The sequence below is a fragment of the Mycetomoellerius zeteki genome, unplaced genomic scaffold (genome assembly GCF_001594055.1).
Source record: "Mycetomoellerius zeteki isolate Tzet28-1 unplaced genomic scaffold, Tzet1.0 scaffold690, whole genome shotgun sequence".
NCBI lineage: Eukaryota > Metazoa > Arthropoda > Insecta > Hymenoptera > Formicidae > Mycetomoellerius > Mycetomoellerius zeteki.
This window is the reverse complement of record NW_017257709.1, coordinates 365,416-382,932: the sequence shown is the minus strand read 5'-3', so window position 1 is coordinate 382,932 and position 17,517 is coordinate 365,416. Positions and strand designations below refer to the sequence as shown.

The 17,517-nt window shown below is 30.6% G+C and overlaps 1 protein-coding gene across 3 annotated transcripts in view; it reads right to left on the bottom strand.

Moving 5' to 3' along the window:
* The window catches only part of LOC108729025 (atrial natriuretic peptide receptor 1), a 99,656-nt gene that overhangs the window by 41,371 nt on the left and 40,768 nt on the right, over window positions 1-17,517 (bottom strand). For all 3 annotated transcript variants that reach the window (XM_018457928.1, XM_018457929.1, XM_018457927.1), the window contains 5 exons: window positions 11,136-11,250; window positions 4,582-4,916; window positions 2,896-2,987; window positions 2,503-2,641; window positions 1,941-2,022 (listed from right to left, as the gene is read on the bottom strand). In XM_018457928.1, the coding sequence (XP_018313430.1) occupies window positions 1,941-2,022; window positions 2,503-2,641; window positions 2,896-2,987; window positions 4,582-4,916; window positions 11,136-11,250 (763 nt within the window). The remainder of the gene's footprint in view (window positions 1-1,940; window positions 2,023-2,502; window positions 2,642-2,895; window positions 2,988-4,581; window positions 4,917-11,135; window positions 11,251-17,517) is intronic.

The following is a 17,517-nucleotide window of genomic DNA, read 5'->3' as shown; positions in this document are numbered from 1 at the left end:
GTGATTTCCTGCGAAACAAAGCAAAAAGGAGCATATGTCTATAGGACTTTTTTTCTTAGTTTTTTACTCCTCTACACGCTCCCGAAGTTTTGCCATTTAATTTGGAAACACCCTGTATAATGTATACGTAATCTGTTATGCTGACATTGAATGATAACGCTTTCAAAATTCTTATACTGACAAGGGAAATTTCACAACGGTCCGGAACCGATTTGATTCTCCATGAAATATGTTGAAACACGAAAATCTAAGAGACACGTATTTTTTTATACGTGCTTTAACTCATGTTTAAGGGGTGAAACACCCCTTTGAAAATAATTTTTCTTTCGAGGCGAATATCGTCGGAAGCATAAAAGATAGAAAAAAATTTTTTTAATAAAATGTTTAACAATTGTTAACAAACAATTAAAAATAATTTTTTTTCTTCACAACATTGATGTACTCTTGAAACCGTACAACTTTTGTTTAAAAAATTTTTTCGCCTCGAAAGAAAAATACTATTTTTTTTTCAAAGGGGTGTTGCACCCCTTAAACATGAGTTAAGGCACATATAAAAAAATACGTGTCTCTTAGATTTTCGTGTTTAACAACATATTTCATGGAGAATCAAATCAATTCCGGACAGTAGTGAAACTTCCCTTGTGAGATTTCTCAAAAATTTAGCAGCATTGACATTTTTCATTTATATATAATTTTTTATATTGGAAAATCGTTAATAAATTCTTGAAATTTTTAATTCTATATTTCGAATTGTTTTTCGTGCATATAAATGCTAATTATATAAGTGTAACAATTCATTGTTGAAGCAACACTCAATAACCAATTTTAACATTTGTGAAATTTTTGCATCTACGTTTTTTATTAAATCGAATATGTTTGTCTAAATTGTTTCGGGATTTGAGATTATGGCTGCAGAATAGAAGGAAACAACTCGTTTAAGCTCTTGAGAATGTTCTTGTAACTGCCAAATCGAAAAGACAAGAGACACTTAGCGAGACAAGTAACGTAGAGTCGGACAGATGGTATTAAATCGATTAGTTCGTAGCATCTGAGAAATTTCAGCACGGATAAATGTCTCGCTTCATTCCTTTCTTCTTCCTTTCTTTGCCTTACTTCCCTTCAATCGTATCATACATCAAAGAAGTCGAAGATCGTCTCAATTACACGTCCTCAATATGTAGGTACATGTGCTACTTAGGGATTATCGAGATCACCTCTTCACGAAGAAACAAGCGAACCAACGATGCCTTTCAAATTTCTAATAGCGAATCTATGCTAATTAACACGTATCAGCGCAAATATTAGCAAATATCTTTAAATTAAGTTTTTACATTTTAAACGTGAAATTATTTTAATTATTTAGTTTTTGTTATTTTGATATCAGTTTCACTTTATTTGATATCAGTTTAACTAATCTGCTGATGATTAAATAAATAATATTATCGGCAAAATTTTTTATTCATTATTGGAATATTTTTGATATATCATTGTAGATTAATATATTCAATTGGGACAAAGAAGCTTTGTCCCAAATGCAATAAGAAACAATTCCCAGAGAAAATGATTTTGCTAATCTTCTTCAATTAAAATGAAATAAAAAAAGAGAGTAAGAACAAAAAAAGAAAACGGTCACTCTAAACCATTACATAATTTAAACCGCGCTATCGATAATAACTGAAATTGAAATTATTTTCATGAGTTTTTATTATACAAACAGTACATCTATTTTACAGATATCTTTTTCCCTCTGCGAAGTACATATATTTGACAAAGTATATTATTCCGACTGGAATATCCCGTTTTATCGATTCCGTTTTATTTTTTGATATCTAAATTTCAATTTATCAAAAATAATACTCAAAGGTATCTATATCGTTGACTATATCGATAAACTCGCATAAAATACATAAAATTTTAGTTTAAAAGCAAACTCAACTTACCGATAAATAAATACTGAACCGACGACGAGAACGACTACGATGGAGCTCAATACCATAGAGAGAATAGCGTATCCCGGAAGAGCTGTCAAACATTCATGTAATTTAAATTACAAAAAAACATTATATTTTTCAAAATTATATTTCAAAACGTCCTCTCCGAAGAAGATTTTACTGTATATACTATAGTATATGTGTACTACATATTTCAAGGAAAATAAAATTTTTCTCGGAGAGGATGTTTTGAAATGTATCCTAAGAAAGAGGAAGAGAGCGAGAGAGAGAGAGAGAGAGAGAGAGTCAAGTAATCAGATTGCTATATGTACTAAAAGAATCACACAGAATTATGCCAACGCAATTATAAAAAGTGATCTATATTTTGTTTTAAACAGTCCAGTTATAAATATTAAATATTTTTAGTCACGAAAATGTTATTAAAATTTATCAAATATATGAAAATCATTTTATTCTTTGTTATGCGATTACATATTTCTATTACGTATTTTCGCAATTCTGTATCTCATATTACATTTAAACTTAAATTAAAAAAGCATTACCCACTCACAATTATCAGGACATAATGACCCGTCGAATCCGCACGTAGGCGTATCCGGGGGTGGTTCTAAACGACCACCGGCCCAATGAATTTGTTTCCCAGGAATATATTCCAATGTTTTATTCGCACCGTAATAATTGGCTACAATCTGCGGGAAATTAATTCACGAATAAGATAAAAAGCATAGAAGAGGATGAAACAAGTTCGTGAGTGTGTTACAGAGTAAAACAATACACGTTATAGATATTGTCGGATTTTGTACTTATTGTTAGTTAACTTGTTAATGCTAAACTCGCTCACCATGCAACATCCTAAATTAAATTATTTTAGTTTCGGAACTTTGGGTAAAATTGTATCTTATAATTAGGAATAGATAATTGTTAATTTTCGGAGATGTCTTACTTCGAATTTGGATGTTTCCGGGTCCATGTCCAATAAAGAATAATCCGCAATTCTATCGCCATTTTCATCGATGTTTACGTCGCCAGTTATTCCTGGAATTGGTCATAATTATGCAAAAATAAAGCATCGTATTTATAATTACTCAGTGGTTTAATGACTTAATACTTAATTAAAATTTAATATAACAGTCAGGTAGTTGCAAAGAATTGTTAATTCTCGAAGAACTTGATTTCGCGCGATGATAAAATCTCGTGTGGCAATCGCTGCAGTTCGACATAACCGATATATAGAAATGCAATACTCTATGAGAATTTATATAGGAGCACGGTAAAACGGTTCTGCTAAATATCTAAGTTAACTAGATATTGATCTGAAACTCATTTCGTTGGGTTAACAAAATAATTATACAAGACGCCAAGCTGATTGCTTGGAAACTTTGTCAAAACTTTTTACAACTCATCTTGAGTATGTTCCACTTAAGTAACGTTCGCAACGCTCACGAGCAACATTTCACCCTTGTTGTTTATCAAATATTAGATGAAATGATGTACGCGAGCATTGTAACGTTAAATAGAACGCGTCCTTAAAGTTTTCTACATAATTTTGATTAATTGAGATTCTTACATAACGTTATATTATTTTGGTGGTCCAACAAAATTATTTTCAGGTCAGTATCTATCAAAATTCTTAGATACTTCAGAAAAATCATTCTTTCTGTGAGGATATAACATAAGACATGAACAGAATATTAAAATACAAAGCAAACTGGCAATCTTGCATTCCTTTTGACGTTAGTTACGTCAGCTATAAAATTCTTTTAGAAAACTCACGAGTCGAAGATCGTGGTGAAACTTTGTGGCGTATATGTATATGTAAGGAAATAAAAGGTAATCATACTTCAAAAATACTTGCTTGATAGATGAGACGTAAAGCCAGAGCAAAAAGCAATTGTTTGTATTCTCATGTTGCAAGATAAAATAATGTAAACTCAGACTGATAAATATTTGAGTAATATATATTTATTTACGTGTAACTGGAAATATTTTTTAAAACGGTCGCTTTCAAATTAATTGAAAAATTTTAAATTAAAAGAAGCGCATACGATTTGAAACACGTTATATGCGTAGCAAAAATGAAAATATTATAAACGTTCAAATAACATTTCGAGGAAGTGGAAAGAGAGAAAGATGATAATGCATAAATTAATTTCGTTATTAAAGTTGGAAAGCCGTGACGATATCTTTGACAAATTGTTGCGAATAACGATTCATCGGAGTAGTTAATTTAATTTTTCTGGCTAAAGCTTCTCTAATTAACAATGATATTTTCAATTTATTCATTTTCTTCTACGTCATTGACTGATTCTCATTCTATGAGCTTAAGTTTTTTCTATACCTCTTAACGACATTGTCGATATCGTTACATTTATCGTCGAAGCTTTTTTACTAAAAAAAACTGTACTAGCTTTGTCGACTATAATTACAAATGACGTGCGACGATCCGTTGACATTAATGTTAATTAGGAGAGAGAGCTTATTGTAAATTCTTAAATAATTCCGCACAAGAGATCTCCACGATCGACATAATTTTCGCTAAAGTCATGCCTGGTTGGTCATGATTGACGCGAGAGCAGATGACTTCTGCTATAAATATAAGCAACAATAAATGAAAAAAGCTGAAACTTACCCTTGAAACTTTTTCCCCACATTCTCCGCGTCAAATTACCGCCATCTAAATTGACCTCACCCGGCTTCTCTGGCAGACTGTCTTTAAGGGCGAGAGCATAAAGCAACACGGCATCATAAAACGCCGTCACAAAGGTTGAGACTGAGCTGTTACCGAAAATGAAGTTATATTTGCTCTGAGCCAGGGATTTAACTTCACGCGAGAAATTCAGGTATTCTAGATTGTCTGGGGTGCGCGCCGTCACTGTCAATAAGGCCTGATAAGCCTTTCGAGCCTTCTCGTTCCTCTCGTCTGTATCGCCGTCGACTCTCCATGGCTCCTTGGAATCATTATCGCTAGAAAACATTCATTCACTTGATACTCCGCAATAAGTTTCTTTACAAATATATGTCATTACGATACAAAAAAATTCATGCGTTTGTCGAATCATTGAAAGATTTGACTTTAATTTTATGAAAATTTTATCATTACAAAAACTGCTGTTACAAAGTAAGCATTTTTTTAATAATAAACAATTATGTATCATATTGAAATCTTCGGAAAAGATTATTTTAATTATTTCATAGATTATTTTAATTATTTTGTATAATTACATTTCATTTAACGTTACGTATATTAAAGCCGATATAATGTTGCGTAAATATTATAAAAGCACCTCGTAATATAAATTCTGCTAAGAAAAGTTTATATTATGAAGAATATACTTAAAAAAATACACATATCAGAAACATCCATGTAAAGAGTTTAAATTGTTTTTTTAACTTTTTTTTCTTTTAAGCTTGCTACATTTAATTGAAATGAATTTATAAAAATAATCTCTCTCATATATATATCTCATATACGGAGAGAATTTTGTTTTAAAATTTACCCTGAAAATATGGTAGTTGTACAGTATAATATTTTAAAGATTTTTACTATGCACTTCAATAAAATTAATCAAACTTATTTTATACTTTGTAGTTTTATTAATGAATGAGAGAGATTTACATTAAAATTCTTCGAAATACAATGTTGTCCCACGACTATCATATTTTCAGGGTAAACTGTAAGAAACAATTCTCTCCGTGTACATATGTATAATATATACAAGGTGTCCCAATAACTATTAGCACCTGAAATGTCTTCGAATCTATGAGGTTTAGAGGAAAATTTGTATAACCAAAATTGCACGATATGAAGGGGTCTATCATACGGTGATAATAATTTTTGTCTAGGTGAAGGTGCTTCGGAGATTTCAAGGTCAACTTCATTTTTTAAAATGGAATTATATGATTTTTTTACATAATATAATTCCTCTAGTTATCCTGCATACAAAAGTATTAAAGTAAAAGTATCGCAAAATCAATATTTTACGAGATATTTTATATTTTATTCTGGCATATATTGACATAAAATGTTAAATAATTGGTAAATTAATAATTTTTTGATAACCATACCTTAATACTTTTATCAATTGGTGTAAAGAAAACACACAGTTGCTTTAAAAAAATGTGGCTGCAAAATGGATAATTTTTTAAATAACTATGTATTTTCTTTACACCAATTGATTCATCTCATTATTATATTCATAAAAGTATTAAGATACGATTATCAAAAAATTATTAATTTATGAGTTATTATATTTAATACTTTATGTCAATACGTGCCGAAATAAACTATAAAATATCTTGTAAACTATTAATTTTTCGATATTTTTACCTTAATACTTTTATACACAAAATAATTAAAGAAATCATATTAGGTAAAAAATCATATAATTCCATTTTAAAAAATAAAGTTGACCTTGAAATCTCTGAAGCGCCTTCACCTGGACAAAAATTATTATCGCCATGTGATAGACCTCTTCAAATCGTGCAATTTCGGTTATACAAATTTTCCTGTAGATCTTATAGATTCGAATAGAGACCCTCTAATAAGAGTCATGACATCAGAAAGCCGCATTTTGATTGGTCCGACATGTTTCAACAACTCCGGCCTATATTTGAATATCTATATTCGTGTTATTCTTAAATTTCAACAATATAATTAAAATTAATTATTTTAAAGGCATTAACAAATAGATTTCTTACATTACATGTCGAAATAACGCATGCGAGAAAAGAATTTGCTGTTGCAGGCGTCCAATTTTTCACACCATTTCCTCAACATCTTTCGCTAATATTTTTCGCCCAACATTATAAAGCATGACGTTCGGCATATCGAAGAAATGCTTTTAACATGTAGCCTTTGGCTATTGAATTGTTATAAAATGGGGCTGCACACCCAACCATTTGTAATAATAACTTTTATAGAACATTACGCGTGTTTCGTCACCTGTCGTCAGTTCATCAGCTCAATCAATTGCCGTCAGCGCAGATAGGTTAGAAACGCGTTAAGATTAGACAGAGATACAATATATTTCTCTCTTTGTTTTCGATTTTGAGGAAACTACTACCCTGCATACAAAAGTCGACTTGTGTCGCGACTCTTATTAGAGGGTCTCTAGATTCGAACATATTTCAGGTATTAATAGTTGTTGGGACACCCTGTATGTATATATACATATATATATACATATATATAGTGTCCCATTTTAAATAATACATTAAGATTTCTCGAAAACTATGGTAGATACGGAAAAATGTTTCAAACAAAAGTTGTATGGTTCGGAGTGGGACATACGAAAGTACTATTTATTTGACGTTAGGTGGCGTAGCCAAGACCAGGTCAAGGTCACGTTGATTTTTTTTAATGGAACTCCCTATTTTTCATTATATTTTCTTGTAGCTTACCTCGAAAGCTTTTCAAAACATTATAATAAAATATTTTTTCATTAAGTATTTTTCGAGTTACGAGGCTCGAAAGTTACAGTACAGTCAGCATTAGCATTACGCAAGTTGCCCGACCGACGACTAAAACCTCTTGAATGTTATTCAGGATCATGTCCTGCATAACATTTATCAAGATCAATGGCCTTGAGATCATTGAAGATTATTCCTCTTATTTTCATTTTTGCACTAAAAATTCATTTTTACGTAAAAATGAAAATAAGAGGTACAACCTCCATTGGCTTTGATCTTGACAAATGTTATCCAGGATATGATCCTGAACAACATTCAAGAGGTTTTGACCGTCGGACAACTTGCGTAATGCTAATGCCGGCTGTACTGTAACTTTCGAGCTTTATAACTCGAAAAATACTTAATGAAAAAATATTTTATTATAGTGTTTTGAAAAGCTCTCGAGGTAAGCTACAAGAAAATGTAATTAAAAATAGGGGGTTTCATTTACAAAAATCGATGCGACCTTGACCTGGCCTTGGCGACGCCACCCAAGATCAAAACAATGGTACCTTCTTATGTCTCCCTCCGAACCATACAACTTTTATTTGAAACATTTTTCTGTATTTACCCTTAATGCATTATTTGAAATGGGACATCCTGTATACTGAAAATTGTTAAAAACATTGGATTTTTACAACTCTGTGTATTTTGTTTCCTGGAATATTACCTGAAATCGTTGAGATTAAAGCGACACATGATATGCGACCCAATTAATTTATGTTTCGATGTGAAACATCATTTAACTACACTGTGACCGAGCAGCTTTTCGCCTTTATATCGTTACCAGAGATCATAACTTTCATTTTATGATGCTCGATCGTTACGTTATAATTGGAACATATAAAAGCCACAAACATCTACCATATGTAATGCGTGTAACACTTAAATTACAAGACACGAAAATTTTCAAGTAGAAAAAAAATCATGATGTGGGTGGCGGAACGACTACGGGGCGCGTGATTAAATAAAGTGACGTCGTCGGGAATAACACAGCATCACCGTGGGCGTCTGCGCCAACGAAGGCTCACTTGTTTATTTTTTTTATTTCTTGCACATCTCTTCCGAGCTTTAGGTGAGCGAATAAAAATCGACATAGTTCGGAAGCAATCTTAAGTCATTCCACAAAGTTTTTCCCCGCTTGGCATTCTGGAAATTTCTTGACTTTTTTATCTACGATAGAAACATCGGAGATGCTTAATTATCCGAGAAAAAACCGGGTACGTTCTTTGCGTAATGAATGTGAATTTAAAAGACACATGGCATTTTTTTTTTTCAACATCTGCAATAGACTGGCAATTGTAGAAAGGTTATCGGATTAATTCTAGCTGGAAAAACTGATGAATAAAAATTCCAATTACTACTGAAGTCAACACCAATAGTTGCTCAAGTCACGAGATAGTCAAGCTGCTTTTCCATTCCGTGTTTGTTTTAAATCTCACATGAAGCTCGTTAAATCCGATTTTCATCATTTTTCGCTCTGGAAAAAAATTTATGAGATCGAGATTTTGCTAAATTCGTGCGAAAATTTTTGTTTATTATATTTTTTTTTTGAAAACTGTTTCATTTTTGAAAACTATTTCTCTAATTACTGACGTAATGGTGAAGACTATAATTTAGTAACTTTATACAGTTTACAATGGTATCAATGTGGTTGTGTCTACTCGTATTCTGATTCGATTTTATCTCAATGAAAGACTGCGGTTTAAGGTTTCCGACGGATAAATTCCACTCGACTCGAAATCGCGCGATATCCTGTATTAACGAGATCCATAAGCAGACAAAGAACGATGAAAGAGCGAAAATGCAATTGGATATTCTCTACAATAGTTTTGTTTTCACAGAGACAGATATTTTCTTTATGTAACCGAACGATCATAACGCGCGATTTGTATCATCGAAATCACTAAAATTCAAGGTTTGTCTCTCTCACTTCGATTTTATTCGCATCGTTTAAATAAGACCATCAAGAAAATAAAATAACATCCAAGAATGCGATCGTAAGTTCCTTACGATGGCAAAGAATCACGTACTATGTTACGTTTACGACGTTCCAGGATTAACAATTTCCCAGGACAAAGCTTTTCAAATCCCGTTAAACAACACGATCGTACGATGTGTACTTTGTACAAACAAGAAATTTAATGCTGTCCGACATGCTTATTTTAATTAGCCAAATTTCTCTCTAACATTTAAAGAATGTCTTTTCTTACAAAGTTAATATAGCTTTATTCTGCGAAAAAAGGGATCGATATAGCTTTATCCTGCGAAAAATAAGGGATCGGATTGGTGAGTCGCATACTAGGCAGTGTCTTTGTGAACACGAGCGCATTAACATTTTCAATTATATATACAGTATGTACGTAAGTTTAAACGCAAGTTTATCTAATCGAGCAAACTGCTTCGCGATCACATGCGAAACAACTGCGTCAACGATATCGATGTGTGGCAAGAGATAAATTAAGTTGAACTAAACTCTAAAACTCTTGATAGCATAAAGTAAGCTTCTCAAGGAAGCAGAATGAACAAAGTAAATCTAATTGTCTCCCTCTAACCATATTACGTTAAATAATTGAACTAATATTAGCACATTGTTCCAGATAATCATAGAAATTGCTTCTAGTTACTTATTGTTAGTCGAGATAAGTAATTACTATCGAAATATACTGAATAATATACCGACAATATCACATTAATAATACAAGATGTTTACGTGAATTTTTATAGAGAAATTTTGTTCTAATTTGCATAAATAAAAAATCTTTTCTCTATATAGAACGAACACATATTTCAATGAAGAAATGTTCAGCATCGTCCGAATCCATTAAGGTCTTTTTATTTATTTTTTGTCCCTCCATGAATACAGACGCGACGTATTTCATGCCAATTTTCCTTCTATAAGGGGCCAGTCCATATATACCGAGTACGATTCCACATTCGTTTCAATTATAAAACAGCTTCAGTGTCCGAGACACGCGCTATTGTGCAAGCGTTCCTGTTTATGCTCCAGTTTTTTGACATACGACTCGTATTGCTGCAGATTTTGAACGTTGTAAACTAATTTATAGCATAAGCTATCTAAAATAATATTTCAAAATTGCCTCATTAGGCAACATAATATACGAGGTTTTAACAAGAGTATTTACACATAGAATATTTTGAGTGAGATATCTTTAGATTAAAAAGAGAAAGAAGATTAACCTGATAGTTACATTATCGATTGTTCTACAATTATTAGCATTTGAAATTATTATGTATATATATTTACTTCATATTTTAAAAAAATAAGATGAAATAACAAAATAGGTGTGCATTCCTAATAAAAAAAGACCTATTACGATATATACGAGTTTCATTTCCTTGCTGTATGTACAGGTATACTGGGGTATAAAAATCATCCCAATAGGTGATTATTTCCGGATTAAAGAGTGAAAATTATTATACGCAAACATAATTCTATTCTCAGTATGATTAAAAAAAAAATTAATTTCGTTCTCTCAGATATGCATGAGTTTTTCTTGCAATTATTTTTCTATCTTGTGTGTTTAAAATGCATTGGACGCAAAAATATTTTACATCCTGTCTCATTTAAATGCTTGTGAAATGTTATGTTTATATGGTTACATGTTTATCATTATTTTTCATTTTGCACGAAACTTTCGCAATAACGTGCTATTCACGCCAACGAATAATGTATGCAATTACTCTTAGTGCTAAAATTGCGAGTTTACTCACCTGGACGAGAGCTCTATGGAGAAGAACACGTATTCCCCTGAGTCCACCATCCCGAGCTCCTCGGCAGCTAGCAATATTTCCCGAATAGTCGTTGAATTAGCGCACATCACTATAACTGAAACAGGGAGAAAAACCGATTTCTTACGAGGCACATTGAGATCTATATAAATATTATCGCGATCGAACCACTTTGCAATATGCGCTCGAGCTCGAGCCAATTATATTTGCAATTTGCTGCATACAAATGTGGCACGTATATATCTACTTAATTCTACGTGAAAATACACAGTTCCATGTGTGTTAACGTATTTGCAAGTGTATATTTAAGAAATATATTTTAAAAAGTAAGTCTAATTGTATTCGTGATTACCAATAGATATTATTATAAAAGATATATTTTTGCATCAACCTTTATGTTAACAAACTTACTGCATTTATCGTATTTTTTTATTTCTTATATTTTTATTTAAAAATTTATAATTATACAACTCAAATACATTTCTAGACAATCCAACTCATAGTTAAAAAATTAGAGATTATGTGTTTGTGATGAGGTTTTCGTAACTTTATATAATATATATATATATATAAATTAATATCTATTTCTTAAAAATATAAGTTAAAAACACGATTTATAAAGAAATAAGTTCTTCAATTATATTATTCAACAAAAAATTATTTTTTTTAACATAAGAACGAAGATAATCATTTTTCGTGGTTTTTTAAACGCTAAATATGATTCTGTTTATCAAAGCGTTCTATCGCGTCGCAATTTTGAGGAAATTGCGAACAGGATTACATTGACCGTCTAAAAATTTGAAAACGATTACTTTCATTCTTGTATATTTTTTGTTGAACAGTATTATGTAACTTTTTATGATTGTAGAAATTAATATAAATTTAGTGGTCATTTGCCAATGATTATATTTGCAGATGATCATCTACAAATCATCTATTAATGCATTTAAGTCTCATACAAATTCCAAAATTATAAAACAAGTTATTAAAGCAATAAGATAACAAATTATATTGTCTATCTCAACTTCAACGATTTATAATCGTCGTTGTATATATCATCGTGCTTCGACATCTTTATCCCAACTCAATCCAGCTTAAACCGAGCGGATTCAACACGGAATTCAAGTAGATATACATGGAAGATGGGAAGTCACAAGGAAATTTCGATTATAGTTTCACTTTAAAGTGGAATACCGTAGGTCGACGTTTCACTTCTACATCGATGCTTCACGCGCAAATTATTTTGTACGCGAGTCTTCTCTATCAAAAGGTGCATTATCTTGTCAAGTTCGCATTATCTGAACTTCACACGTGCTTACAATATCGCGGATAGACAAATATTCATCATGTCAAAGTAAAAAGAATAAAATCCGGCGTAAATCCAGAAAATCTTCTATACACCGCCAACATTCAGACATTTTACTTTCTCCCACACATCGACAATATAAAACTGTCCGAATTAAAATGGGAATGTTGCGCACGCGATGAAAACCTGCATTAAAAATATGTGAATTTTATTAAATGCTGAATTAGCATTGCAAAAGCATCCCTAACAAATCAATAATTTTTTTGCCATATAAAATAATATAGAGAAACAACACTGAACGATATTGCTTAAAGTTCTGCCGATATATGAATCAAAAATAATTGTGATGTTTTTTCGTTTTTCCATTTCAGAAAGAACACTGTAGTATATGTCCCATAAAAAATCTAAATAAAATTTGTGCTTTGGTATACATATCTTCGGTTTTATTAACCGTTTGAATTTTTCGGAGAGAAGAAGCAGTTCAGTTACGACGTTCTCAAGAATTGATTCACTCACATAAATGTCTAATATTTTTAAAAACTATCGTTTGTAAAATTGTTTTGCGGTATGCAATACATATAAAATTATATATATATTGTAAATGGAAGTTGCTGTTTACATATACATTTTGACGTACATATTTAAAAAACAATTGTTTTTGTATTCGTTAGTAAAAATTATATAATTATTTAGCTGTTATATATAATTATTTAGCTATTATTACATGCATTATGCAAGTAACGATAACGATCATATTTTATCTTATCATTTCAAGCAACTTGGAGCAACATATTTTGTTATTTTACTGATTATTTCGAATATCGTTTAAAAAAATTTAGGGATTCGACTATGATTTTGTGCGCTTAAAGTAACTGCAACAAATAATACGTCTAAAGTATTAGACATGTTATTAAAAAAATTGCTAAATTAATTTTGCGAAATCGTTTCGCAGATGTCTTGATTCTCACGAAATACATTTAAGCAAAATACGCTTTCACAAAGTAATATCTGCGACTAGTCGTATGGTTGCACCGCAACATGCCAGGCCAGATATAAACGTTTATCCAAGCAAAGTCATAATCCGGCTTTACGACAAGTCCAACACGCGCCATTAATCGGTGCAACTATCGTATACGTCTTCAACTAACTTTGGATCAGAATACAATTCAGAACATTAACATTTTGAGAAACATTCAAGGAATTCTATAGATAATCTATCAACGCATCGAGAGAGATTGCAGAATTAATTTTCTTTGATCTAAATGCTTACGTTCACGTTTGATTAATTACGTTCGATTAATATTTCAAAATAATATTTCAATATAAATTAACAGATATCGTACTTTACTATAACTTTAAACCAGAAATAGTTTATACAACTTTTAAACTAATTTGAAAGTCTAATTGAAAACCTGGATGCAATAACAGCTGAAGTAGATTTTAACTTATTTTGAGGAATTGAAAGATAAAATATTAAATTTGAATAACTGAATAACAAACTGTTAAGATTAAATATTATTTAAATTTTTCTTAATAATACCTAAGGCGTTTCAAAAGATTATTATGATTGAATATCTTACGCGATTAAGAGTATATAATAAATTAAGTTTTCTTAATATACGCTGTTATTGCACAGAATGCAGGAATATTATATAAATACAAATTTTGACTAATGTGTAAAATTCTGCTAAACATGAATGCACTGTGATAAAGAAAACAAGTTAGGATAAATCTCTGAATTAATTAACATTATTATGACTAAGTTTTAATATTTTATTATTTCCCTCATTTACTGTTAAAATCAAATTTATTTTCAGTACTTCCGATGATTATGCAATAACAGCGTAAGTTGTTAATGCTGTTACCCAGATCTTCAATTTAATTGCAAAAGAGCTGAGTGTAATAGAAATCATTTTTGTCTTAGTTCCATTGACCAAACATTTCATCTATTTTTTTATATCAATTTATTGATGTGCGATGAAATGTTCTCTTTCAGCTTAATATGATATTATCAAATATAATTTTACGTACTCAAATATAATTCATTCGTGCTCTGTCGTAACATGTTATTTTTCGAAACAAAATGAGCGAACGAGACATATTGTTTCATAACGCCAGTAAAATGCAATTAGATGCGAGATGTCGTCGACGTTGCGTTATTACGGGCCGATCCAACTCAGTTTCTCATTAGAGATGCTCTTCGTTTAACGCCGCCATAGTTACCGCCGATGACAACGACTAACAAGAGTCATACGATACAAAGGGGTAAAGTTCGCTCCATTATGTGAGCACAGGCACCCTGTCGACGTTAAAGATGTCAGTATCGGCTGGAGTTTACGCGCTGTTTCAGCCATATTTCTTTTCTCCGCAATGTTTAAAGCGTTTCGATTAATATAATACATACGAAAGTCTGCACCAGAATAGAGATACACCAAATTACAGTAGATTATAGTAAATTGTGCTCCGAATTGACAATAGGCTTTAATTATTAAAGTACTTCTAATATCTCTCAATAATATGTATATGTAGAATTATACATCAAAATACCATACACTGAGAAAAAAGTTGTTATCTTGAATGCATTTAGTTTATAGCGATTATTTAATTCGAGTATTTATACAGTTTAAGTTAGATATACGCAAGACATGTCAATATATTATTTGTTTGAATTAACAAATGCTTATTTAAATTAACAAATATTATTTGCTTAACAGTCCGTGACCGCTGCATTTAGTTGAATTAACTAATATTTTTTTGAAACGACAACTTTTTTCTCTCAGTAGCAAATGTCAATCATACACTGACAGAAAATGTACTAAATTTTAATAAATATCTGTTGAATAGTACTGGCTGAATATTTACTAAATGTAAACATATATTTATTTGGTATAAGTATCATTAATTTGATTTAATTATCATTCTTTAATTAGTAAATATTATATATTCTAAGTAAATATTTAATTAGTACCATTCAAATATTTATTAAAATTTAGTTATTAAAATTTAATTATTTTATTTAATTTTTTTCAGTATAATTTGATATTTTGCATCATTCTTTTGCACGGTTGCATATTCAAATTTTAGTACAAATTAACTTCGAAAAATTTTACTTCTGTGTGTCACACTATCGAAAATTGATTATCAATATTTAATATTTTTTTGGGTTCGAAAAATTTTCCTAAAACTCCTTTGCCTTTAAATCGAGATACGTTATTCTTATTCAGTTTTCGTGAACAAATTATAAGAGCATTTCAAGAGTATACTCGTAAAAGATCAAGGAATGAAAGGTTTTCCATCTTCTTTCAGATCTTTAAAATTGATAAGTAGATCTAGATAGGTATAAAGGATATTGCCTTTAACACAAGCAAGGAAATTTAATTAAACAATCGCTGAGTCGGTCGTGATGAAAATCGATTGCAAAGTATACATATACGGAGACACGGAGAATAGCATGATAAACCAATGGATTCGACCTATCGAAAGTGTGACATTTTATATCGATTGAGAATTTGAACGGCAATATAAAACAGTCGAGGCGTAAAACGAAAAAGACGAGCCGCCGATGCGAGTAAAATGGGTGTTAGAGAGATGGGTGAGATCGGTGTTATACGTCTGTGTACCAGGAATAGTCTCATTATCACATAGATCGAATCTTCTTACTTCTCTTTTATAGCACGTCTTTCGTCTTCGCTCTACTCCGTAGACATACAGTATCTGAGACAACCGTTCGAATAGAGTTAAAACGTAAACTCGTCATGTAATTTTGTTTCTCGATGCGATAACGTGATAATACTGACAACAGACACTTGCTTTGCTACCTGTTTCGAGAAAATTCAATAAGAACTAAGAGTTATAATTGGAAGCTTTAAAATTATAATACTTTAAATTTGATCGAAAATTAATCTAAGTATAAAACCTTATATTTTATATTTTTTAAAGAACTTTTTTTACTATAACATATAGGGTTAAAAAGAGAAAGATAAATAAAGTTACACAATCATAAATAATTTATTATTTATAATAAAAGATAAAAATTTGTATAATATAAGATATTATAAGATAAGTAAGATTATAGAGAGAAAGAGAGAGAGAGAGAGAGAGAGAGAGAGAGAGACAAAGAAAAGATATTTTATGTTAATGTAATATATTAGTAAAAAAATATAATATTAATATAAACTGTACATTATTAATATTCACATGTAATATTTACTAATAATAATGTACATATTAAATGTAAAATAAATAATTATAAAACACAATATGCATAGATTCATCAAACATGCATTTAGCAAATTTTATACTTGTGCATATATGATTATCAACACAAAATATTTGATAAATATTCATCTTAATGAAATTGATAATATACACACTATATAAAGTAAATATTTCCACTTTACAATAAACTATAACAGAAGTGTGTATCTTGCAACAATAATGCTAAATGTTAATTTTGCACAATATATCAAGATTAATATTCAATTTACGTACATGAAACAGATTATCAAATTGCCTTATTTCGGATATTATTTTTAGCAATCGTGAGAACTCGAGACAGCACGAAACTGAATCATCGTTTTTTTCGTAAAGCAGATAAAAGAGATAAAAATTCGATAAGAATTTAAATCCCTTCTCCTTTCTTTGGCAGACACAGCGGAATTTTGAGAATTCCAATCTATCATTTATGGCATTCGCTAGTAATTTAACATAGATTGGTGACGACGTGCTACACCATGTTTTCAAGTTAATGTCAACTAATTCTCGAAAATCGAATGGTGTCGGCGTCTCGATTGACTACAAATTCCTTACGGCATTCCAAGAGTTCGTCGCAATCGAACACACAATTAGAATTTGCCACGATGATGGTGACAATAATGATTAAAAAATCAATTAAACAATAATGAATTATTGGCAATTATAAATTTATTTGAAAATTTAGATATGATCTTTAGAAAATATGAAATATTGTACATTAAATATATAGGTATAAGATTTTATTTTTGACCTCTTTCTATTTTTTTATTTTTACCTTTTCAAGATTATTCTTTATACAAACAT